This window comes from Artibeus jamaicensis, unplaced genomic scaffold (assembly GCF_021234435.1).
Source record: "Artibeus jamaicensis isolate MK-2021 breed Jamaican fruit bat unplaced genomic scaffold, CSHL_Jam_final contig_793, whole genome shotgun sequence".
Classification (NCBI taxonomy): Eukaryota; Metazoa; Chordata; class Mammalia; order Chiroptera; family Phyllostomidae; genus Artibeus; species Artibeus jamaicensis.
The window spans coordinates 488,819-515,437 of NW_026521975.1; the positions used below are offsets into that span (position 1 = coordinate 488,819).

Here is a 26,619-nt window from a genome sequence, read left to right on the forward strand (position 1 = left end):
CGTCAGCGTTTTTATTAACTTCAGTGACTGTATAGGAGGCAGGCTATTTAAACTGACAGGCAACATAAAGTTGGAAGGAATTGCTAATGGACTGAATATGGGGCACAGAAAGATCTGGGTGGGCCAGAGGGATGAACCCAGTGAAATTCAACAGGGAAATGTAAAGCCTTGAATTAGGTTGGAAAATGTCATGGGACGTGCAGGACAAAGGGGAAAAGTCTGGCTTAATGGAGAGACAGGCAGGGTGATCACTCGGTGAAAACTGGAGACAATGCAGCTGCTCACTAACGAGGAGATGGTTACATGTACATCTGTTAAAAAGAGCAAGTCAGAGCTATCCATACTGACTGGAAAGATCTCCAAGGCATATGACTAAATGGGAAACACCAGAGGAAAATACGTGAGGATGCAAACCATCATGGTTCTGTGTGAGTGTGCATGTGTGTGAGTACCTGTGATGGCACAGAAAGGACTGGAAGGATACACACCGGGACGTTCGTGCTGACACTTCAGAGCAGGGCTGAGGAATGGGACTCCCACTGTTGACTTTATATGCTTCTGTATTTACTTTTTTAAAAAGCAAATCATTTAACATTATGTTTTAATGAAAAGTTTAAAATAACAGCAATACCAATGATAGTCATAAGGAGACTACAAGCATTATGAATTTTAGTTCTTTTGTGTTAAAAAAACAAACAAAATCTATTGTTATGCTCCTTAGAGAGAGCAAAGAATATTGGAAGGCTTTGTCAAGTAATATTTCTCAAGTTAAAAAAACAGAGTCTACCAAATTCTCACCTACTACACACATATGCCTCTGGGTTCCACAAGGGGAAGCGGTTCCAGGTGTGCCTGTGGACACGTGGTTTTCTGTCTCCTTGGGACATGTGGGCAGGTAAACTCTCCAGGGCAGGCAGACTGCTAATCAGTACAGATCTCAGCCCTGATGAAGGCAGCAGCCCATGGAAGCTGCTCCAAAAAAAACCAGAGACTCCAGTATTGCTCCATTCCTGCAATAACTACACCACTGGTAAAGGAAGCTCAGAGCTCATTCCCAGCTTTCAGAATGGCCAATGAAGTTAAGTCCTCTAACAGCTTTGAAAGATGCCTGCAGGCCAGGCTCATGCTGGACCCTGGGGAGCAACGAAATGCAGACCAGCCTGAGCCGAGCACCAGCAGAGCTGGCACAGTCACAGCGGGTCCTTCCTTGCTCTTGGCCTGTGTCACAGCTTCTCTGTCAAGTGATGAGATGTCAACACTGAGGTGGAAAGAGGACGTTAAACCTCCATCGGAAGGCCAGCAGGTTAGGCCCCCGCACGGTCACCAGGATCCATGGGAATGAGTGACCATGGGGACCCTCCCTGTCCCCTCAGCGGGGCCAGGTCTTAAGCACATGAGACCAAGTTCTGAAAAGCATAAGGGCCTCTCTGACCGTGGTCCAGGTGAGTGTCATTGAGGGGGCCAGGCGGGCTGCCTTATTTAAAGTACCCAGACTGTGTCCCTAGGGTCCCCCTGAGGGTTGACCACTCCTGCTTAGTTAGTGCCCTCCCCTCACACCTCCACTGTCAGGGGACAGCAGCCACCATGATCAGGGATCCCCGTGCCTCACTCTTCCCTGTAAGGAACAGCAGCCACCAGGACCTGGGGCCCATGGCCTTCCTACCAGTGTCAGGGGCCAGGGCCAGGGCCAGGGCTTTGCCCCACCCACATGCCCAGAGCTGGCGGGGGCTTGTTCCAAAAATGAAGGGTGGTAAAGCAGGCACAGGTGTGGGTGGGGATACAGAAGCAGGTGCGGACCTGGCTGCAAGTGAGAGTGGGAATGCTGGTGCAGGTGGGGATGTAGGTGGGAGTGGGTATGCAGATGCTTGTGCAGAAGGAGGGTGTGAGGACGTGGAAGGCGGGGCTTGGTGAGCTGGGGGTGTGGCCTGTGGTTACCTTGCACTCGCTGGCCACTCCAGGCCCAGCTTTTAGAATGGCCAATGAAGTTAAGTCCTCTAACAGCTTTGAAAGACGCCTGCGGGCCAGGCCCAGGCAGAGTAGAGAAAGTCTCAGTCCAGAGCAGAAGGAGCCCAGTTGTGAGAAGCACCAAGCAGAGCAGCAGGTAAGCACAGGGCATGGGCTGGACCCAGAACACGAATGGCTGAGTACAAACCAGCCTCTGGAAATTCTGCTGGGAACCTTTGGAAGTTAAGGGTGCAGCAGGACTGGAAAGTGGGGTTCGGGAACTTTCTGAGGTTCCTTTGGGGCGACAGAGGTTCCTGTGGTATTGGAGGTCCCTGCAGAGCCTGGTTCTCAGCTCAGGTTCCTTCCTAGTGGGTGGCCAGGGAGCTGGGAGAAATGCTTTTGGCTGGTGCCCTCCCCCATGGGTGGGGAGCAGGACGTGCTCTAGAACTTCTTGTCTGAGGGCTCCAAGGACTGTAAACTCTGGGAGCTCAGGAGGACACAGAGCCCAGGACAGAGGAAGGGACCCCCAAGCTTGTCCAGCAGCACCAAACCCTCTGCACAGCTTCTTGGTTTTGTTAGGAATGATGCTGCCTCCTGCTTCTCTTTAAGGAATATTTTAAGACTTCTTTTTCTAAAGATTCCCTTTAGCTATGAGTGCCAGGAGTGATTCTTGATCTATATGCTGGTTACCCTGAGTCCAAGTACAAGAGTGGAGAAACACTTACCTGACTCCACAGCAATCCCTTCTTTCAGGGGCTGACCTGACAGTACACAACAGGGACGTGCAGGGACTAGCTTTGCTGTCTGTGCTGTGCGGAAAGTATTCGACCTAGGATGCAGAGCTCCCAGACATGGATACTTGTGACCTGGGCTCTAGAGATAAGTGGAGTTCCCAGGTTTTGTTTTATCAAGATACCACCACTATATGCCCTTAAAAGTGGTTCTATGCAAACAATTGAGACGTGGATTATGCATTGGTCTCCTAGACCCAAGAACTCTGAGTGATGGTGACATGACATGTGAGTCACTTCCCTGGCTATCTATTCGTGTGCTGTGAGAACCATTACAAAATAGACATTAAAAGGTTAAGAGGGAAAGGGGATTAATCCCAAAGCTTGGTGTGTTGAAAGTACACACCAGCCCATACTTTATGGGTGCAGCAGTTTAGTTCATGTTGAGATGAGCATCCATTGAGAGGGATGGACGTGTTCCTGTGAAGTAACTCACAGAGGCTGTGCCATTAGCACCAGTGGACAGTGCTGTGTAGGTCAACCAGCAAAGGTTAAGTGGCTCCAAATTGTTGTAACAGCACATAAGAAAATTTCATGAATTGCCAATAGGAGAGATTTTTGACTCAGTATCCTTGACTGTTACTAACATTTAAGTGATATTCATTTTCTTGCTAAAATAACTTTTACATGATATATTGGACCCTTAAAATTAATTCTCTATCACAGACATTTTGTAGCCTCACACATGTAAGAAATTAAAATAATAATTATGTTTTTGGGTGTTACCATTACAGGAACATGTACCAAACAGAGAATAAATATATTTAGGATTTTATTCAGAATCCCATATAAATACATTAGTAACACACAGCACTTGTAATGCACAAAAATATTATTAGAACATTCTAGATAGTTTAACCTCCATAACAATTCAATACTAGTGCAAAGAAGTTGAGCTGAGACCAATCTTAGGTATGAACAAAAACCCCCCAAAAATGTAGTAGCATATTGAATTTGCGTCTTTAACCTTTTGCCCAGACTTTTGGTTTTGTCCTTGTCTTGTCATTGACTGGTCACTTGAGGACCATCCGTGTCCTCCTTAATGTGGGATCACAGGGTCTCTTTTTCATTCCCTTCCTTCCTGAAGGCTCGGAAGAATGTTGACACCATTAGTCTCCTCTGCAAAGTCCTCCACAGGCCTCCTCAACTCCAATTAGCCACCCCGATTCTCAGTCTTGCTCTCAAGGGAATATGCCTTCTGAGGCCTGAAGGGGAGGCAGGCTCTCTGGGTCCTGGGTGACTTGTCTCCCTTCCAGCCCCTCCAGATTCCCTTGCATCTTCTGGCCCTGACATGTCTGGTCTTTACAAGCACTCAGGAACTACCTGACTATTTTCCTCCTACGTCTAAAATTTCCTGGAAGAACTCTGCAAGGAGACCAAGGGTGAAGCAATAATGAAAATAAAATGTGAAGGATAACACAAGTTTCCAGGCCCAAATTCCAAGAATCTAATAGAACACAAACATGGTGGACTCTCTGGCAGAACTTGTCAGGGCACCCTGAGGGTGGTCCCTTCCCTCCACCAGCTGCAGGGAGGGTCTCTGGTCTCCAGCTCTGCTCAGTCTTTGGCCCTCACCCAACTTGTCAGATCAGGTGCCCTTCACAAAGCACCTACCACACACACATAGGCCACCTTTATAGGCCCCAGGAGCAATGAGTCGATTCTGGATCTTTGTCTTCCTTTGTGCTGCATTTTTTGTGACATGTGTCTCTAAACTGTTCTTTGCACTTTGGTCCTCACCTGGGAGAGGAGAAGCCACCTTGTGGACCTTCTCTCCAGCTGCTTCCAACCCCTCATGTCCAGCTTCCTGCTGAACACTTTCACTCAAATCTCCCACCACTGCTTTTAATCCACACAGTCACCAAACCAAAGTCTTCATCTCCTCTTCCATTCTCAAGCTAGCACCCCTCCCCCCAGTGTCCTTCTATTTAAACACTCCCCCTGCACCCTCCCCCCATAACTTTCCCACTCACAAGGCTTGGGCATGGAAGACTTGTCTTTCATTTGTACTCTCTCATCCCTGGCTCTATTCAGGAACTACAGCGCTGCTTAATTTTTGTGCTCAGAGTGTCTCCTCTCTGTTTTTCTCTTTTTCATTCACCCTCCTGTCATCCAGCTCAGCCTTCAACACTCACTCTGAGTTCCCCACACCCTCCCTGAGTCACTGTGGACTTCTTTCTTCAACAACACTTCAACATCTCTCTACCCTATGTGGGTTAGTGGTTCTCTAGTGCTTTGGTTTATGTGCACCACCAGTGCTTACTGAATGCCTACTATGTACAAACATGGCCACAGCCTAGCTCCATGTGCTCAGGCAGCCATTAAATTCACTGCTTTCTGACCCAGTGCTCTGTTTCAATGATCACATGTATCCCCACTGCCAAGGGAACATCATTCTGCTCTTGAAGTCACTCGGTTCACCCTCCCTTCTACTCAAAGTCATGTCTCCTAAGCCCAGTTCAAATCCCAGTCTTCCCTGGCTACACCTTTTACTATTAATACAGTGAAATCCCTCTCCCACTGTAGAGCTCTCTCCATTCTTCTGAATTTTCCCATCTTTACTAATACATCTCAAGATAGACTCCATGTTTAAAATAGAAAGCACAGCACCTCCAAAGGCATAGAGGTAGAGTTTCAGGTCCCACAGGAAGTTTGGTCTGCCCCAAGTCCTCATGAGTAATGAACTCTGGCCATGCCACTGGTCCTGTGCCCAAGAGGCAGATATCCAGCAGAGTGGAGGGTGAGGCTAGGGCCCAGGGACCAGTTAGGGACCTTGTGACAGTCTGGGTTAACAGCGTTCCCACAAGCCCAGTGGATGGCTGTGGGTTCTGTGAAGCAGTCAGAACTGATAGCTTGGAGAAAAAACAGGATATGACCTAGAACAGGTCCCTGATATCTGACATCCTTCACAGGAGAGTGGGTGGTTTTATGTTCAATAATTAAGTTTCTCAGTGAAAACTTGTTACTGCCTAAGATCATGGACAGTAGAATAGATGGCAGTGACAACATGGGGCGAGGAGGCTGGTTAGAGATGTGAAGACTAAGATTTCTCTAAGAGCTAAGAGCTCCAGTGAGCAAAACAAGGAGTTGGAAGTTTATTCTAAAAGAGGGTTCACATCAGCCTATTTTTTTTTAGATTAGAGGTAGTAAGGTTTTGTTTATTTATTTGCCTTTAAAGCCATTCCTAAAAAGTCATATTGTTAAGCATTTTAAGGTTCAAGAGGATAGAGTTTTGTTTGTTCCCCTGGAGAATTGTATGTACACTCACAGCTTAGCCCACTTTCCTTACTGCACAGACTGGCCATGAGAACAGCAACACTGTCCTCACTTCCAGTGGGAGCATCTGGCCTGTTTGAGCAGAGACAACATGGAGGATTCCATGTAGGCTGGTCCGCTGTGTCCAAGGAGCACTTTCACCTTCACAAAGAGGGCCCAGGGGTCTTACTCCCTCCATCTGAGTGCAGTTCATTGTATATGTCCATGACCTACACCTTGCTGATGCAGCCATGGGCAGTGAGAATATATGCAAGGTGAATATATTTCTCTCTGCAACATTTGCAAAGAGAAAAAATCAAAAGGGAAGTCAGAAGTGGAGGAGGTAACAGATTAACAAGGCAGTAGTTATGAAGGTGGAATGGGCATGGTGCAACTTGGGAGAAAGCTGCTTTAACCTCACAGGAGCAGGACGGGCCAGATTAGGAATGGCCTGCAGCACTGGAAGCCCCAGAGCTCCTATAGAGACAGAGCCTAGAAGAATCCAGGAAGGAGTCAAGAGGCCAGGACAGGTCTGTGTCCCTTAGGCAAGTCACTTATCTTTCTAGCTTGTTTCCTCATCTCTGAACTGAGTTAAGCAACCTGTGTTTGTTTCACTTAATCCAAGCTTGTGTAGGTTAACATAGCTCAGCATTATATCAATGCTGTAGACCTTGGGTTAACCCTATGCGGCACAACACACAGACATGTAAAGAACACAGACACATGTACACACATGCACTCAAGTATACTCAAACACATACACATGCACACACATTTTCATGCACACATGTGTGCAAAAGCTCTGCAGCACAGCCCACATTGGAAAGTGGGATGTGTGCAGCAACCAATGACATGATATTCCAACCCCCATGCACAACATGTCCTGCCTCTTAGAGCTGTTGGACTAGGCTCACCTGTCCTGCCTGCATATTAACAAGGATGTTTTCCTACAGATTGACAGTGTGGAGCAATGGGTGACTGGAGTCTTCTGGGGAGACTATTAGATGCTGCACAGGAGCGTTCCACGGTGATTGGCAAGGTCTGGCTGACAGTCCTGTTCATTTTCCGGATCCTGTTGCTGGGAGCTGGGGTGGAGTCAGTGTGGGGAGATGAGCAGTCAGGCTTCACCTGCAACACCCAGCAGCCAGGCTGCGAGAACGTCTGCTATGACCAGGCCTTCCCCATCTCCCACACCCGCTTCTGGGTGCTGCAGATCATCTTTGTGTCCACGCCCACCCTCATCTACCTGGGGCATGTGCTGCACATTGTGCGCATAGAACAGAAGAAGAGAGGTCATGAAGAAGAGCAAGTGAAAGGAGACAGTGACCAAGTCCAGAGGAACAGGCTCCCAGTGCAGGATGACCAAGGAAGTGTCCGCATTGCTGGGGCCCTGCTTCGGACCTATGTCTTCAACATCATCTTTAAGATTATATTGGAAGTGGGCTTCATCGTTGGACAGTACTTTCTGTATGGCTTTCAGCTGAAGCCACTCTACCGCTGTGACAAGTGGCCCTGCCCCAACAAAGTGGACTGCTTCATCTCCAGGCCCACAGAGAAGACCATCTTCATCATCTTCATGCTGGTTGTGGCCTGCCTGTCCCTCTTACTCAACATGCTGGAGATATACCACCTGGGCTGGAAGAAGCTTAAACAGAATGTGAAAAACCACTATGACCCTGACACTCGTGATTCAAGGATGGGGACCACAGCATTTGGAGACGCGATCCCGCTGCCCTCCTGCTAGGCCACAGCCACTGGTACTGTGGGGTGCCCTCCTTACTATACTCACTCTGCCTTTTCCCTGGGACAGGCAGTGGCCACAGCCTGTTCCAGCTCCCCTCCACCAGCAACTGACTTCAATGTGGCAGCCCCATCCCTGACACGAGGGAAGAGCCTCCCTGACAAATTGTACAATAGTAACCATCACCTGCTAATGACAGAGCAGAACTGGGCCAACCAGGAGACCAAGCAGCAGACATCTGTTAGGAAGGCCTTCTGGCCAGTGTCCACATCTTCCTCCTTCACCCCTCCAGGCAGCCCCCAGCCACCCCCACAGGAGGGTAGAGCAGGCAGCAAGGAGTCTGTCTTGCAGGAGAATGTGGGTGGCAGCAGCTTGGGAGAGAGCAGTCTGGAAGTGACTCCTGATGAGGGGCAGCAGGCAGTGACCACCGCTGTCGAGATGCACACACCCCCCTTTCCCCCCACAGACCCCAGACAGTCAAGCAGAGCCAGTAAGTCCAGTGGCAGTCGGGCCAGACCCAATGACTTGGCCATCTAGTCAGCTCTATGATGACCTCTTTTCCAGCAACCAAAACCAAAGTGCACTTCAAACGAGCAGGTAGAAAGCCTAGAGTGACAGAGGGCACTGGAGCAGGGGAGGGGGAAGAGCATCAGAGAGGTCTGGTTTCTGTGTCAGTGCTTGCTGTCCTTCATGGTGGTGGGGTGGGGAGAACACTGATGCTTTCTATGGGGGGTGGGGGAAAGTGGGGCACAGGGGCTGATGATGGCCTTTGAAGACATTCACTGCACCCCATTATCCCAGAATCCAGCCACTCTCTCAGGTATTTCTGACTCTCGGGGGACTGTTCTGCAGTGACAAAGAGGCAGGTGTCTGCAGTCACTTCATTTTGGGGTCATTAGGTTTTCTGTCCTGAGCTCTAAAGGGCCTCTGGGCAGCCCGGGAGGCCACAGCTGCACTTAGCCCTATCTTCTATTCAACACTCGTAACATAGAGTTGAAGTTAATTCGGGATATTTGCCAAACTGCACTCACAGGAGACTTAGAGCAAGCCTGTGTAGTGTCATCTGGGATTCTGAAATTTCACATGAAGCCCAGGACATGCAAGTGCAGGCTGTATGACCAGTGACAATAATGAGCAGCTCCCCAGAGGCATAGGTTCGTGGGTGAGGGCACAGAGGCAGCTGGGAAGAACGCAGGTGGAAACGCAGCCACACTTGACATCACTTTCAACAGCTGAGGAAACTGAAATAAAAGTGTGGCAGGCCCGCCCACCTTTGTGTTTGTTTTCAAATGATATGTTTCTGCTTTGAATTGTACAGTTAGGCCTACATCCCCCACTCTCTCCCTTTCAGAAAAAAAGCAAGAGAAATTTAGTACAGTTACATGGATGCTGACTGAGGGAGTGCTCATGTTTCCCATTTCCTACTAGTAAAGATTTGAATTTCTTTTACCTGAAATGCTTTGAGTGCACGAGTCAGCTTATTACTATGACAATGTACCAGATAAAATAAAAGCAGAGAAAAACTTAGGTGACTTGTATGTACTTGAAATTGTCAAGTTTTTCAATGGGAAAAGTTAGCCGCTGTTGCCAGAAAAATAATTTATACAGGTGGATGCATGACCTACACCTTTCTAACAGTACAAATGAATCTGTTTTTGTTTCCTAACCATTCTGTTTGGGCAGCTTGTTTGCTTTCTAAAGTGTAAATAAAAGTGTCTGGGTTTGCTCCCCGTGAGAGAGCATGTGTGGTTTTGTGCACGTGCTGCTTTGGCATCCACACAGATGGCCACTGTGACGGGGAAGGCTACTTGTGCAGGTGGGTGTGGCTGGGAGACGACAGCATTTTCTGTACTGCACACACGCTGCTGCTCTGTCTCAGTCCCTGTCTGTCTGATGGGACCAGCAGTGGTGATGCTGAGCCTGGTCCTTGTCATACTTTTCACCCCACTCACTGATTGTAGTTAATCCTTTATTCAGCCAAACACTGTACACTGTCTATTTGATCTGTTTCTTTTTATGAATTCCTTCATTTTCTGATGATTCTTTTGTGACCCTCTAACAGTCTGATGAGCAGACTCTGATTCCTGCCCTCTGATTAATGTGAGCAGATAGCTCACCAGTGCGTTCAGCTCACTGTGGGACCAGCTGGACCACTGCCCTGGCTTGAACTGTGCTCCTTTTCCATACATGTCCAGCAGCCTCTCTGACACATGGACAAGGAGAGGTAGGTGAGCCCTATGGAAAATATTTGAGTGACTGTTGTCTCAGTTCTTCTGAGGCTGGCATAGAAGTAGTGCCACAGTGGATGCCTGGGAAGAGAAGGTGGTTATCACATACAGGGGATCCTGGGGTTTCAGCAGTGAGGCTCATATCTCCTGGCTGAGGAGGGCTGCTAGAAAGTCCTAGTGTGAAGAGCACTGTGACAGAGAAGCTGTGGTCTTTCAGAAAGTGCAGTAGCAGTTATCAGACGGGGGAAGTGCAGCTTGCTGAGTGAGTGTGAATCTCATCCATTTCCTTAGATTCCATCCTGGGGACTGTTAATGATGATGGGAAGCTTCTTGTTCACCTTGATTTGATGGAGAGTAAGGCTGGGGGTGAAGGGGAGACCATGGTTGTATTTAGTTCTTGCATTTTAAACTGGATTTTATCCCCATATGTCACGAAGAAGCCAGTATTGTGCAGTTGGTCACAGTCTAGTTGGGTCATTCATAACTTGGTAAGTATAAAATTAGGTTCGCCTACCTTGGCCCTGCCCCACCATGAGATCAGGGGAGGCTGGGCCTGAACTGGAGGGGGAGGGGGGAGGGATGGTGATGCAGGGTCAGCTGTGGTTGGGATGCAGCCATGGATGGAAATGCAGTTGTAGGTGGGGATTTAGGTTCCCATGGCGCTACAGGTGCAGGTGGGGAGTGGGGTGTAGATGAACATACAGGAAGGATGTCATGTGTGGAAGGCAGGGCAGTATGGGGTTGGGGTGTGGCTGGTGGCAGGCTGCCATTTACATGGTGCATCCCAGCAGGGAAGAGGTAGAGAAGGTCTTGGTTATATGGGGTGGGAGCAGTGTTTCAAGGACCGCGTGCTGGAGGATCAGGTAAGTGCAGGGTGTGGGCAGGCTCCCGGACACAAGACCCAGGACTCCAGATGGCCTCTGGGGATTCTTCTGGGAATCTGAAAGCTGTGGGCACCTCAGGGCTGGAGAGTGGGGTTTAGGGAATTCCTGAGGTCCCTTTGGGGTAAATGAGGTTGCTGTTCTGTCTGTGGTCCCTAGGGAGCTGGGTTCTTAGCTGAGTAAAGGGTTCTGAGGGGCTGCTGGAGGCTGAGGTGAAATGCTTTCAGGGGTAGTCAGGTGGACACAGAGCCCAGGACAGAGGGAGGAACACCCCAGGCTGCATCAGCAGCACCAGGCCCTCTTCACAGCTTCTTGGTTTTGTTAGGAATGATGCTGCCTCTTGCTTCTCTTTAAGGGATGTTTTAAAACTTCTTTTTCTAAAGATTCCCTTTAGCTGGGAGTGCCAAGAGTGATTTCCTGATTTAAGTGCTCGTTACTGTGTGTTTAAGTACAAGAGTGGAAAAACACTTACCTGACTCCAACAGCAATACCTTGTTTCAGGGACTGACCTGACAGTACACAACAGGGATGTGCAGGGGCTTGTTTTGCTGTCTGTGCTGTGTGGAAAGAATTCGACCTAGGATGCAGAGCTCCCAGACATGGATACTTGTGACCTGGGCTCTAGAGATAAGTGGAGTTCCCAGGTTTTGTTTTATCAAGATACCACCACTATATGCCATTAAAAGTGGTTCTATGCAAACAACTGAGACGTGGATTATGCATTGGTCTCCTAGACCCAAGAACTCTGAATGATGGTGACATGACATGTGAGTCACTTCCCTGGCCATCCATTCATGTGCGGTGAGAACCATTACAAAACAGACATTAAAAGGTTAAGAGGGAAAGGGGATTAATCCCAAAGCTTGGTGTGTTGAAAGTGCACACCAGCCCATACTTTATGGGTGCAGCAGTTTAGTTCATGTTGAGATGAGCATCCATTGAGAGGGATGAACGTGTTCCTGTGAAGTAACTCACAGAGGCTGTGCCATTAGCACCAGTGGACAGTGCTGTGTAGGTCAACCAGCAAAGGTTAAGTGGCTCCAAATTGTTGTAACAACACATAAGAAAATTGCATGAATTGCCAATAGGAGAGATTTTTGACTCAATATCCTTGACTGTTACTAACATTTAAGTGATGTTCATTTGCCAAACTGAAATAATTATTACACTATACATTTAAAACTTAAAAAATTAATTCCTTGTCTTTGTTTCAGCCATTTATAGGCTTAGTTTTTTAATTTAATTATTGTTCAAGTACAATTTTCTGTCTTTTACTCCTATCCCAGCCCACCCCCTCAGTGCTCCCCAACCTCCTCCCATTTCTGCCCCCCCTTAGTTGTTGTCCATGTGTCCTTTGTACTAGTTCTTGTAAATCCTTTCCTTTTTTCTTCTGGAATTCCCTACCCTCTCTCCTCTGGTCACTGTCCCTGTGTTCTCTATTTCAGTGTCTTTGATCTTATTCTGCTTGCTTGTTTGTTTTGTTGTTTAGCTTCCTGTTAAAGGTGAGATCATATGGTATTTGTCTTTCCACACCTGGTTGATTTCACTCAGCATAATGCTTTCTAGTTTCATCCACGCTGTTGTAAAGGGTAGGAGCTCCTTATTTCTTTCTGCTGCATAGAATTCCATTGTGTATACATACCATAGTTTTTGGACCCATTCATTTACTGCTGGGCACCTAGGTTGCTTCTAGCTCTTGGCTATTGTAAATTGTGCTTCTATGAACATTGGGGTGCATAGATTATTTTGGGTTGGTGTTTTAGGGTTCTTAGGATATAATCCTAGCAGTGGAATTGCTGGGTCAAAAGGCACGTCCATTTTTAGTTTTCTGAGAAAATTCCATACTGTTTTCCATAGTGGTTGTATCAGTCTGCAATCTCACCAACAATGGATTAGGGTCCCCTCTTCTCCACAACCTCTCCAGCACTTGTTTATTGTTTTGCTTAAGATGGCCATTCTGACTGGTGTAAAGTGGTATCTCATTGTGGTTTTAATTTGCATCTCTTTGATAGCTAGTGATATTGAGCATCTTTTCATGTGTCTCTGGATCTTCTGTATGTCCTCCTTGGAGAAATGTCTGGTCAAGTCCTTTGCCCACTTTTTAATTGGGTTGCTTGTCTTCTTAGAGTGGAGTCATGTAAGTTCTTTGTATATTTTGGAGATTAAACCCTTGTCTGAGGTATCACTGGCAAATATGTTTTTCCATACAGTTGGTTGGTTTTTTAAAATTTAATACTGTTATCTTTAGCCACGCAGAAGCTTTTTATTTTGACGAGCTCCCATTTGTTTATTCTTTCCTTTATGTCCCTTGCTCTAAGGGACATATCAGTAAAAAAGTTGCTGTGTGAAATATTTGAGATTCTCTTGCCAATGTTCTCCTCCAGGAATTTAATAATGTCACAGCTTATATTTAAGTCTTTTATCCACCTTGAATTTATTTTGGTGTATGGTGTATAGGCTTAATTTTATAGGGTTCCTATTATAGGCCTTTTGACTATTACCCTTATTTGCATATGTATCTAACAGAGAACAAATGGAATATATATTTCTTAGGAGATACTTCAGTATCACCCATAAATATATTAGTAAACACATAGCTTGTGTAGGTACTAAAATGTTATCAGAGCACTGTAGATATTCTATCTTGCAAATACCCAACAATAGTGCAAAGAAGTTAAGAACAAAGGTAGGTATGAATAAACAAATAATATAAAATAAAGTAGCAGTTGCATTGCCTGGGTGGCTCCATTTGTTGGAACATCATACAGTACACCAAAATGTCCAGGGTTAGATTCCTGGTCAGCACACATACCTAGGTTTTGGGTTTGATTCTTTGTCAGGGTGTGTACTGGAGGCAAGTAAGTGATGTTTCTCTCTCTCTCTCTCCTCTTTACCTGCCTTCCTCCTTTTCTCTCTCTAAAATCAGCAAACATAGTCTTGGATGAGGATTATAAAAATCAATCAATAAAATAAATAAAATAAAGTAGCAGCACATTAAATTTGAGAGTATATTAAAAGTAAATGATGACAAATGGGATGCTACACCACCTAAAGATGATAGTAGGTGCAAGAAAAAAGGGTTGCACTAAATCCAATTCTCATTGATGATTAGAAAAGAAAAGTCAACCAACCCTTAGCAAAGAAACACTGGGTGGGAGCTTCCTTAGCTTGATGCAAGTTGACATATCACGGGCCCTGAGAAAACTTCAGAATCATTCATGTTAAAGACAGAAACAAGAAAAGTGTCAACACCTCCACATTGCGCTGGAAGTCCTGGCTAGTATAAGAAGATAGGAAAAAGAAATACCAGGAATCTGAATTAAGAGAGAAAGACACAAACAGATGACATGATGTGTGTCTTCCACAGAAACCCAAAGACTGTCCTAAATATGAGAACTAGTAAGGGCTTGCTAACAGTTTGCTGTATAAAATACCAATATATAAAAATGATGTTCCCAATTATTAATGACAACAAGATAAGAATTATATTGAAAAAACTATTTTGAACAAATCATTAGAACAACTATAAATTATCTAAAAATAAATGTGGAGAAGGTTCAAGGTGACAGTAGATGCATATTGCACTCACCTCCTACCCAGATCACATCAAAATTACAACTAAATTATATAAAAATCAACCTGGATAACCATCTGAAGTGTAGCTAAACAGAAGTCTGGCAATTAAGACTACAAAGAAGAAGTTCCATAGAGACTGACAGAATGACAGAAGCAGATTGGCCCCACACCCATGTGCTACTGTGGGATCCCAGCTACAAAGGTTTCTCCTGAGGAGTGAGTATTCTCAGCCTGAAGCTGGGCTCCCTAGCCTGGAGCACCAGTGCTGGGGAGAGGAACCCCCATAACACCTGGGTGTGAAAATCAGTGTCTGTAGGCTGAAATGGTAGTCTGCTAGAAACCCAGATGACCTTAAGGGGCCAGTGGGTAAATTCCCACTCACAGACACTCACCCTGGGGTTTGGCATACAGACAGAAGCTCAGGGAGTACCAGAGTGCTACTGGGAGAGACTGAATTGTCTGACTTTTGCGTGAGGGCTGGAGAGACAGCAACCAATATCCCTGTATTGAGTTCTCCTACTGCATGGCCCAAGGGCACCATCTTTGCTGAATTAAGCACAGTCCCTACAAGGTATTAGCCTGGTGAGCTACACTGGCTCCACCCTGACTCCCTGATGCCCTATCCTAACCAACTTGCCCATTGCCAGAGGCTCTGCAGTAGAAATCAGCTTGGGCCTACATTGTAGTCTTTCTTAATCTCTTGAGGAATTCTGGTGAAGCTGTGGGGAGTGCCAGAGACATATAGGGAGAAACTCAGTTGTCTGGTTTCAAGGCAAGGGCCATTTTCCTGTGTGGTCAACAGGCTCTACCTATCCTCTGTTAAACCCTTCTTCCACACCACCAAAACTTAATCTATTTTAGCCTGGTGAACTTTACTAGTTCTACCCCTACAACTCCCTGAGACACTGCCCTACCACAAAGCTCCGCAGGCCTCAGGTGGGTGGTGGCTGGCCTCAGTATACACTGAGACTTTTGCCAAATGGCTTCTAAACTAGCAAAAGGATTGTATTAATCTGTTGAACACCATTAACCTCTTCCTGGTGACTTCCTGAGAACCTGCCACAAGCAACTTGTGTACCACCTGAGGCTCTTTCAGTGGCTGAGCCTAACGGGCAGCTGCCAGTCTACAGCAAGTCTTGGGGGCCTTGAGCTTTTTGCTGACCTGCGTTAGACATGGTACTGGTAACAGTCTGCCTCAGTTCTCAGCTTGGCACCGACAGTGAGCACTCAGGTCTAGAACAGGCAGCTACCTACTGTGGATTGCTTTGTAGCTCCTACAGGTATCCAGAGTTGGTCACAGGTAGTATCTGACATTGACCTGCAGTGGAGTCCCTTCCAAGATACCCCAAAACAAACACAATTAGGGACTGGCTTCAGACCACAATAGAGCACCAGCTGATCAACTACACAAGCAGTGCACCCAAATGGAGATCTTGGCAGGCATCAGATTCTTCTGGAGAAAATTCCACCTTGTGGAGTCAGCCACTACACTGCAGCTCATACACTCTGGTGGTGGCCAATCCTCACAGCCAGCCAGCTGGGGGGTTCCGCCCTCCACAGATATACTAATAGCAATCAAGTCTCAACTGCAACAGGATGGCACATATAACCCACACAAGGGACACCCCTAGAACACCTGGTTCAGGTGTCAAAAAGACTGCCACTAGGACCCACAGAACACCTAATATGTAAGACCCCTCTACTAAGACTTTGAGACATAAAAGATCTACCTAATACATAGAAACAAACACCAAGAGGCAAACAAATGGGGAGACAAAGAAATATGCTCCAAATGAAAGAAGAGAAATCCCTAGAAAAAGAACTAAGTGAAATGGAGGCAAGTAATTTTCCAGATACAGAGTTCAAAAAAGTGGTTATAAGGTTGCTCAAGGAACTTGATGAGAACATTAACAGCATAAAAAATGACACAGAAAGTATAAAATAGAGCCAGTCAGAAATGAAGAATACAATAACTAGGATGCAGAATACACTAGAAGGAATTAAAAGCAGAGGGATGAACCAGCAATTTAGAAGGTAACAGAAAACAATGAGAGCAGCAAAAAGAAAAAAGAATTTTTAAAAATAAATATAATTTAAGGCAGCAGTCCCCAACCTTTTTGGCAACAGGGACTGGTTTCATGGAAGACAATTTTTCCATGAGGGTTGTAGGGAGACAGGGAGGTGGAGCTCAGGTGGTTATTTAAGCAAAGCTTCACTCACTCCCTGGCTGCTCACCTCCTATTGTGCAACCCAGTTCTTAACAGGCCACAGACCAGTAACAGTCTGCAGCCCAGAGGTTGAGGACCCCTGGTTTAAGGGACCTCTGGGAAAATATCAAGCATAACAACATCTACATCACAGGGGTACCAGAAGGAGAAGAGAGAGAGCAAAGGATTGAGAACCTATTTGAAGAAATAATGACTGAAAACTTCTCTAACCTGGCAAAGGAAAAAGACACACAGGTCAAGGAACTGAAGAGTCCCAAACAAGATGAACCCAAGGAGGCCCACGCCAGTACACATAATTAAAATGGCAAAGATAAAAGACCAACATAGAATCTTAAAAGCAGCAAGAGCTCCCATATGAATGTCAGCTGATTTCTCAACAGAAACAATTCAGGCCAGAAGGAACTGTCAAGAAATATTTAAGGTGATAGAAAGCAAGAATCTATAATGAAGACTACTCTTCTCAGCAAGGTTATAGTTTAAAATTGAAAGAGAAATATAGCTTTCAGAGACAATAAAAGCTAAAAGAGTTCATCACCATGGAACCAGCATTACAAAAAAATTAAGGGACCTCTAAAAAATAGAGGGGAAAATATGAATAGTAAAATGATAATAACTACATACCTATTAAAAATCACTTTAATCCCTGGCTTGGTGGCTTGTTGGTTGGCATGTTGTCCCATACGCCAAAAGGCAATGGGTTCAATTTCTGGTCAGGGCATATACCTAGGTTGTGGTCAGGGCATGTATGGGAGGTAACTAATCAATGCTTCTCTTTCACATTGATTGTTCTCTCTCTCTGTATCTCTCTCTCTACCATCCTCTCTCTTGAAAATCAATAAGCATATCCTTGGGTAAGGATTAAAAAATCACTTTAAATGTAAATGGTTAAATATACCAATCAAAAGACATAGGGTAGCTAAATGGATAAGAAAACAAGATCCATATGTATTCTGTCTATAAGAGACAATTCAGATAGAAAGACACACACAGACTGAAAATAAATGAACAGAAAAATATTTCATGCAAATGGAGACCAAAAAGAAGTTGGGGTAGCAATATGTATATCAGACAAAATAGACTTTAAAACAAAGAGTATAATGTAAAACAAAGAAGACATATCACAATACAGTGATCAATTCAACAAGAGGCTATAAGCCTTGTAAACATTTATGCACCCAAAATAGGAGCATCTAACTATATAAAGCAAATATTGATGGACATAAGAGGAGAAATTGACAGCAATACAGTCACAGCAGGGGAGCTTAGCACCCCATGGACATCACTGGATAGACCTTCCAAACAGAAAACCAACAAGGAAATAGAGGTCTCAAATGACATATTAGACCAGATGGGTTTAATTGATATTTTTAGAACACCGCAGTACAAAGCAGCAGAATATACATTCTTTTCAAGTGCACACAGAGCATTTTCCAGGATACACCACATGTTGGGCCACAAAAAAAGTTTCAGTAAATATGAAGATTAAAATCATATCAAGCATCTCTTCTGACCATGACAGCATAAAACTAAAAATCAATTACAAGAAAAAAAACACCTCAACAGATACATGGGGGCTAAATAACGTGTTACTAAGCAATGAATGGGTTAACGAGGTCAAAGAAGAAATCAAAAGATACCTTGAATCATCAGCTGATTTCTCAAAAGAAACCTTGCAGGCAAGAAGGGGCTGGAAAGAAGTATTCGAAATCATGAAAGGCAAGGACCTACATTCAAAATGACTCTATCTACCAAAGCTTTCATATAGAATGGAAGGGCAGATACAGTGCTTTCCAGATAAGATCAAGTTAAATGAGTTCATCATCAAGCCCTTATTATATGAAATGTTAAAGGGACTTATGTAAGAAATAGAAGATCAAAACTATGTACAGTAAAATGACAACAAACTCATAGCTATCAACAATTGAACCTAAAACTAAAAAACAAAACAAAAAATTAAGCAAACAACTAGAACAGGAACAGAATCAGAAAAATGGAGATCACATGGAGGGTTATCATTGTGGAGGGGGATGATGGGGGAGAAAAAGTAAAGGGAATAAGAAGCATTATTGGTAGACATCAAATAATGGGGCAGGTTAAGAATAGTATAGGAAACAGAAAAGCCAAAGAATATATGTACAACCCATGGACATGAGCTAAGAGCGGAGGGGGATGCTGGAGGGTGGGAGGCACAGAGAAGAGGGGGTATAAAAAGGAGAAAAAAAATTGGGGCAACTGTAATAGTACAATAAATAAAATATACTTTAAAGATACCTTGAAACAAATGAAAATGAAAACACAACAACCCCAAAACCTATGGCACGCAGTGAGGGTCATTCTAAGCGTGAATTTTAGGCAATGCAGGCCTATTTCAAGAAACGAGAAAAACCTCAAATAAATGATCTAATGTTACATGCCTCCCCCCCCAAAAAAAACCCTAGAAAAAGAACAACAAATAAAGCCCAAAGTAGAGGAAAGAAATAATAAAGATCAGAGCAGAAATAAACAAAATAGAGTCTAAAATAATACAAAAGATCAACAAAGCAAAGAGCTATTTTTTAAAGATAAACAAGATTGATAAACATTTAATCACGCTCATCAAGAAATAAAGAGAGGACCTAAATAAATAAAATCAGAAATGAAGGAGAAGTAAGAAATGACTCCACAGAACTACAGAGGATTGTAGAAAAATATTATAAACAACTAAATGCAACATGTTGGACAATCTGGAAGAAATGGATAAATTCCTAAAAGCATGCACTCTCCAAAACTGAATCAGGAGGAATATGAAATTCTGAACAGACCAATCACAACTAATGAAATTGAAGCTGTAATTTAAAAAAAGAGTCTGCTTTCACTACTTTTATTCTACACAGTACTAGAAGTCCTAGCTACAGCAATCAGACAAGAAGAAATAAAAGACATTCAATATGGAAAGGATGAAGTAAAACTGTCACTGTTTGCAGATGACATAATATTATATGTAGAAAAACATAAAGATTTCACAAAAAACTACTGGACCTAATAAATTAATTTAGCAAAACAGCAAAATACAAAATTAATATTCAGAAATTGGTGGCATTTTACACACCAATAATGACCTATTAGAAAAAGAAATTATGAAAAAATCCCATTTATTAATGCAACAAAAAATAGGTACTCAGGAATAAAATTAACCAAGAATGTAAAGACTTGTACTTGGAAAATTATAAGATACTAAAGAAAGAAAGGCACGAATAAATGGAAATATATACTATGTTAATGGATAGAAAAAATTGACATCACTAAAATGTTCACACTATCCAAAGCAATCTACAGATTCAATGCAATTTCTATTAAAATATCAATGACATGTCTCCCAGATCTAGAACAAATATTCCAAAAATGCATATGGAACAACAAAAGACCCTGAATAGCCTCAGCAATCTTGAAAAAGAAAAACAAAGTTGAGATATCACACTACCTAATATGAAACTATACTACAAGGCCATAGTAATCAGAACAGCATGATGCTGGCATAAAGACAGGTATAGATAATTGGAACAGAATCGAGAGCCCAGAAATAAACCCATGCCTTTATGGTTGATTAATATTTGACAAAGGAGGCAAGAACATACAATGCGGTAAAGACAGTCTTTTCAATCAATGGTGTTGGGAAAATTGGACACTTACTTGAAAAAAAAAGAAAGAAACTAGACCATCAACTTACACCGTACACAAAAATAAACTCAAAATGGATTAAAAACTTACATGTAAGTTGTAAAACCATAAAAATCCTAGAAGAAAACATAGGTAGTAAATTTTCAGACAGTCTTCATAGAAATATTTTTTGCCAATATTTCTCCTTGGAGAAGGGAAACAGGAAAAATAAACAAATGAGACTGCATCAAACTAAAAAGCTTTTGCACAGCAAAACACCAAAGCAAAGCAAAGCAAAAACCATCAACAAAATGAAAAGGGAACCGACTGGATGGGAGAAGATAGTTGCCGGTGATACATCTGATAAGGGGTCAATTTCCAAAATATATAAAGGAATACAATTCAACACCAAGAAGACAAATGACCCAATTAAAAAATGAGCAAAGGACCTAAATAGACACTTCTCCAAAGAGGACATTAGATGGCCCACAGACATATGAAAAAATGCTCAATGTTGCTAATCACCAGAGAGATGCAAATTAAAACCACAGTGAGATACCTCACACCTGCCAAAATGGCCATCATCAGTAAATCAACAAACAAGTGCTGGTGAGGACATGGAGAAAGGGCAGTACTGCTGCACTGTTGGTGGGAATGCAGACTGGTGCAGCCACTGTGGAAAGCAGTATGGAAACACCTCAGAAAATTCAAAATGGATCTGCCTTTTGACTCAGTGATACCATTTCTGGTAATACATGTATATCCAAACAAACCTGAAATACTAATTTGAAAGAATATAGACACCCCTAGGTTCACTGCAGCATTATATGCAATAACCGAGATCTGGAAATAACCCAACTTCTCATCAGTAGATGAGTGGAATAAAAAGCTCTGGTACATTTATACAATGAAGTATTATTTGGCCATAAAAAAAATCTTACCTTTATGACAGCATGGATAGAACTGGAAAATTTTATGCTCAGTGAAATAAGCCAGTCAGAGAAAGACGAGTATCATCGGATCTGACTTCTGTGTGGACTCTAATGAACAAAATAAACTGTCAAACAAAATAGAAACAGAGGCACGGACACATGGAACAGACTGACAGCCGTCAGAGGAGAGGAAGTTTGGGGGAGGGGCGGGGGCTGGATGAAAGGTGAAGGGCTTCCTCCTCAGCGGAGCCCAGCTCCTGGCCCCGGCGTGGGGCGGGGAGGCAAGGTTGCTCTTAAAAGGAGAAAGGGAGGTGGGAGGAAGGTAGGCCCCCTCCTCCCCCGCCGCTGTCCCCCAGGATCCCTGGGGCACAGGCCCCTGGCCCATGGTTACCTCCACAGCAGACGTGTCCCACAGGCGGTGGGAGAAGCGGCGGCATCTGGACGCGCGTTGCAGCAAGTGTTGCACCCGTCTGGGTGGCCACATGGAACAGACCTACCTCCTCAAGGAGCAGCTGGGCTTCTCACTGCACTCGCAGCTCACCAAGTTCCTGCTTGACCAGAGCGCTTCTTCAGGCTGCGTGTTCTGTGCAGGTCCCAAGCCTTTGCCTCTCAAAGGACTGCAGTATCTGGTTCTCCTATCTCTTGTCCACAGCCAAGAGTGCAGCCTGGTGCCTGGCTGTGGGGGGTATGGGGGCTGAGGTTGTCAGCTTGTGTGGGAGTGCTCAGTGGGCCACACCTCCTGGAGCCCATCTTTAGGCCCCATACCTCCAGCGGAGTCCAAGCCAACCCTCCTTCCAAGTACTTCCCAGAGAAGCTGGTGCCCAGAGTCCAGGGGTGGGCAGGAGTCTGCAGGTTTGGAATCTGAGCATGAGGAGAGGACTCAGGAAGCAGGGCTGCTCAGGAGAATGAGATTCCCACCAGGGTTCTTTCTGCCCCCAGGAGAAGACGAGGTGGGTGATGAAGATGAGAGTGAAGGGAGATGCCTAGTGATGCCAGCCCATGGACCTATAGCTTTTCCTCAGACAACTGTGAGCCAGATGGCCCTAGACTGCCTCTTTCTCCTGTTATCCATGCACTTAAAGAGGGAGAGAGAGCCCTGGCCCCTGCAGCTGCCCCCCCTTCCCTGGCTGGGTCACCCCCATCAGCACCCACAGTGAGTTGTGGAACTTCTCTGCCTGTGGAAGGCAGAGTAGAGCTGGAGCTCAATCGAACCCCTCAAGCGGGCCCAGCAAACTGAGCCCCTGGCCAGCCCTGGGAGTCAGGCCCAGCCTTCTCTGGTTGTAGCCTGGGATGAGGACAGTGCACAGACTGGGCCCAAGAGAATTTGAGAGCTGCAGAAAAGGAGGTGCTGCCTTCTGACTTTCCTGGCCATGGAAGGATCTTCTCCAACTGGCAATATTTGAATCACAGGAAGTACCAGCACATCCACTAGAAGTTCTTCTCCTGCCCAGAGCCAGCCTGTGAGAAGTCTTTCAACTTCAAGAAACACCTGAAGGAGCATGTGAAGCTGCACAGTGACACTTGGGACTACATCTGTGAATTCTGTGTTCAGTCTTTCCCCATTGCAGGTCTTTCTTCATTGACACATTTTACAGCATTGCAGCTCACTTCAGCAAAAGCCACTTGGCCGTGCCCTGGCCACATCAGAGCAACTTGGCCTGGTGCAGCCCTGTTCCAGCATCTCTGCCCCTGCGCTCCTGGGGTCCAGGGACGAGTGCAGGCCCCCTCAGGTTCCGCAGGCTCTGACCCTGCTTCCTAAGCTGTGGCCACAGGGACTGAGGAGAAAGGCCAGACATCTGGTCCCTGGGGACTAGGGTGATGGGGAGTACAGGGCAGTACTGGATTCCAGCGCAGCCAGGCTGTCTAGTAGTAGTCTTCCTACAGGACAGAATGGACCCAGTATTTTACATGGAAAATAAAAAGAAAGAAGGTGAAGGGATTAAGCAAAAAATTCATATATATATCACACATAGACACAGACAACAGTGTGGTGATAGCCAGAGGGAAAGGGGGATGAAGGTAGGTGGAGGTGGGTACAGGGAGGGTAACGGGGATGGAAGAGTTTGCTTCGGGATGATGGGCACACGGTGCAGCAGTGTGCAGATGGTGTTTTGTTGATTTGTACATTTGAAATTTGTATGGTTTTGTGAACCAATGTCACCTCAATAAATTCAATAAAGAAAGAAAGAAAGAAAGAAAGATACTTTCAAATTCTTGTATACATTCCAATATCATTTACAAACCCAGTCAAATGCTCTTAAACTTTTTAACTACAAGTCTAAAATTAATTACACATGTTCCATAAAAATAGAAACCCAGCTTGTCAGACATTCTAATGTGCCAGATTCTCTTTCAGATGAGAAACATCTTCCCTACCCAATATTTTGAGAGGGGACATCGACAGAAGGCAGGTCAGGGATGGCCCAGTGTCAAGTGAAGGAAGAAACTGGCAGCATAGAGATAAGGAAAATGTGCTGGTGGCTACACAAATATAGACCTTTTTTAAAATTCAATAAGCTGCACCTTAAAATAATTTGATCATATGTTACTTATATGTCCACAATGTTGACTTAAGGAGAAATATGTATAGGTGTGTGTGTATACATAGCCATGTACATACAGATTCTCAATGGATACAAATCCTAAACTTAACACAAAAGGACTAAATCTTCACTCTCATTCACATTACCATCTCTCTATTTAATTGTAGTGTTTTTTTAATTGTTGAGATGAAATCTGAGAGATGGGGTGCGAGGGGACACCAAGCTGAGGAGCAGGAGGGGGCAGTTGAGGTTCTTTATCACGGGGTATAAAAGGTAGAAGTAAGCAGGCAATTGGCACTTGAATTTCTGCCTTTTTTGGATGAGCTGTCACAAGATCTGCTGGTGGGCTAGGTGGAAATCAGGACTCCATCACACCTACATGTCTGGGGGACCATAACTGAGTGAGAGATGCTAGCCAGAGGGAGTGTGTCAGTTTCCTGGGGCTGCTATACAAATCACTACAAACTAGTGCTTTAAAACAACACAGATTTATCCTCAGACAGTTCTGTGGGTAGAAGTCTGAGGTCAGTGTCACCAGGTTGAGGCCCAGCTGCTGACAAGGCTCATTCCTTCCAGAGACCCCAGGGGAAGACCCACTCCTTTTCCATTTCTGGAGCCCGTGGCATTCCTTGGCTCCTGCTGCAGCACTCCCATCAGCACCCGCTTATGTGGGCCCATCTTCTCACCTCTGCTACTGTCAAATGCCCCTCTTATAGGTAATTTGGTGGTTACACTTAGGGCACGCCCAGATCATCCAGAATCCTTGAAATCTCCATCTTAAATCTGTACCTAGTCACTTCTGCAAAGTCCCTTTTGACACAGAAAGTTACAGTATCAAGTTCCATGGACTAGGCTATGACACCATGAAGGCCATCAGTGAGCTGAGCAATGAGGAGTAGGTATTTTGGCCTGGAGAAGCACTTTTCATGACCCAATTAATGGCAGAATGACCCTGAACTTGCTCCACTTTGTATTCATGATGAGATGCAGATACAGAAAGTGTGTTTGTTAGGTGACAGGATGAAAGGGACTGAACCAGCTGGCCCATATCCAGTCCACAAAAGGCTTTGCATAAATGAAATGTTACTTGGAAGCACAATTTTTAGAGGGGAGGGTGGGCTTCTAGACAGGCTTGCTCCACTGTGAGTCCACAGAGTGGTCCTGACGGCCTTTGCTTACACTAAGCAGAGGAATGGGGGAAGCACCCACACAATGGCTCTGGGTAACCTGGGCCTCTGGGTTGTCACATTGAAGGTGACCAGGTCCACTCCAGCTCCCAGTGGCCTCCAGACAGGTCACGCATTCATTCATCGGATGCTTACCCTTGGGTCAAGAGGGCTGTTGCCAGAGTCCCTGGTGGCAATACAGAGATGGACCCTTTGCCCAGGTGGCAGGTGACTGATGGCATGGCTGCCTTCTCTGAGTTACTGCTCAAACAGCCTGGAATATCTGCTTAGGAACAAAAAGGAAGCCTTGGATATCCACTCACGCACAGTTTCACTTGTCCATAAAGCAGAAAATGGAAGTTGCAAGAAAATTCATCCCTCTACCCCGACCCCAGACTCAATATAGCTACTTTCATTTGTGGTTCAAAAGAAAATGTGTTGAGCACACATCAGATTCTCAGAAAGGTTTTATTGAATGAACACATGAATGAATATGGACATCTCTTCGAAATTATGATTTTTGTTTATCTGGGTGTATGCCCTGCAGACATAGAATAGGGGAGACAGAAAATGAAGGAAGACAATAATTCTAATTTAGGTTATTTCCTGAAACAACATGTGCCTGAAACATTTCTTCTGTGGCCTTACTATGGGTGTGTCTGATGTTGGTTGCATTTTCATGGAGTATGGCCAGTGTATCAGTTACCTACTGCTGGTGATGGTTTGCATGGGCTGGGGGGTGGCTTAGCTGCTCGGGGCCTTTGGTGTCCTCACAACATTGCAGCCGGTTTCCCCCAGAGTAAATGATTCATGAGAGAAAGCGAGAAAAAGCTGCCATGCCTCTGTGACCAAGTGTCATTGATCACACCATGTCATTTTCTTCCCATCTCATGAGTTACAAGGGAGTCATTTAGTCTGTTCACACTCAGCTGGAAGGGAATTGGGCTACACCTTTACAGAGAGGAATGTCAAGGAATTTCTAGACATACACAGTCTGGCACCTGTATAATGACCATTTTTTATTACAAAATCTTTTACTACAAAATTGTAAGCATATACTTCTGTACAGAACAATATCACACTGAAGAACACCATATGACATTTTTAGGTGAAATGGTCAAATTAAAACTATAAATTACTACACCCATATTATTACCCTACCAACCACACTCAAGCAGGTGTTATTTCTGCCAGACCCTGTATATTTTAAAACAGTACAGCCACTCATAATCATAATAAAAGAACCTTATCATTTCCCAGCAAGAGTATCATATTTCAAATGCTGCTTCTCTGATGTTAGGAACTATGTATCCTTCTTTACTGTATTTGCCATAATATAGTCTTACTGTGGAAATGACTACTGTAGTGCATATATTAGTTACCTTTTACAAAGTTTAAAGTCAATAGCTCTCCCTTAAAAAAGAAAATGTATTTCAAAACTAATTTTTATTTAGTTAAACTTCATGAAAAATAGATTAGTCATCAATGGTTATATGGGAGGGAGGTGGGGAGCACGGGGTGTGGGAGGCTGGGATGGGAGAAATAGACAAAAAACTGTACTTGAAAAATAACTAAGTAAAATAAAATAATAAAATAAATTTAAAAAATCTGAAAATTATTCAGAAATCCTTTAATTATTTCCTCTTAGAATTCTAACACCTGTAATCAGGAGAAACTTGAAGAACTTTCCTGATTTTT

The 26,619-nt window shown here is 44.5% G+C and overlaps 1 protein-coding gene and 1 pseudogene across 1 annotated transcript; both read left to right on the forward strand.

The window, feature by feature from the left end:
* Positions 1-2,041: 2,041 nt before the first annotated feature.
* LOC128625735 (gap junction alpha-3 protein-like) lies at positions 2,042-8,441 on the forward strand. Its single transcript, XM_037154879.2, has 2 exons — positions 2,042-2,101; positions 6,944-8,441. Exon 2 carries the CDS (start codon positions 6,961-6,963, stop codon positions 7,732-7,734), a length of 774 nt encoding a protein of 257 aa, XP_037010774.2. The 5' UTR covers positions 2,042-2,101; positions 6,944-6,960; the 3' UTR covers positions 7,735-8,441.
* A 13,154-nt stretch (positions 8,442-21,595) lies between these two features.
* LOC119058007 (zinc finger protein 692-like) lies at positions 21,596-23,026 on the forward strand (annotated as a pseudogene).
* Positions 23,027-26,619: the final 3,593 nt, after the last annotated feature.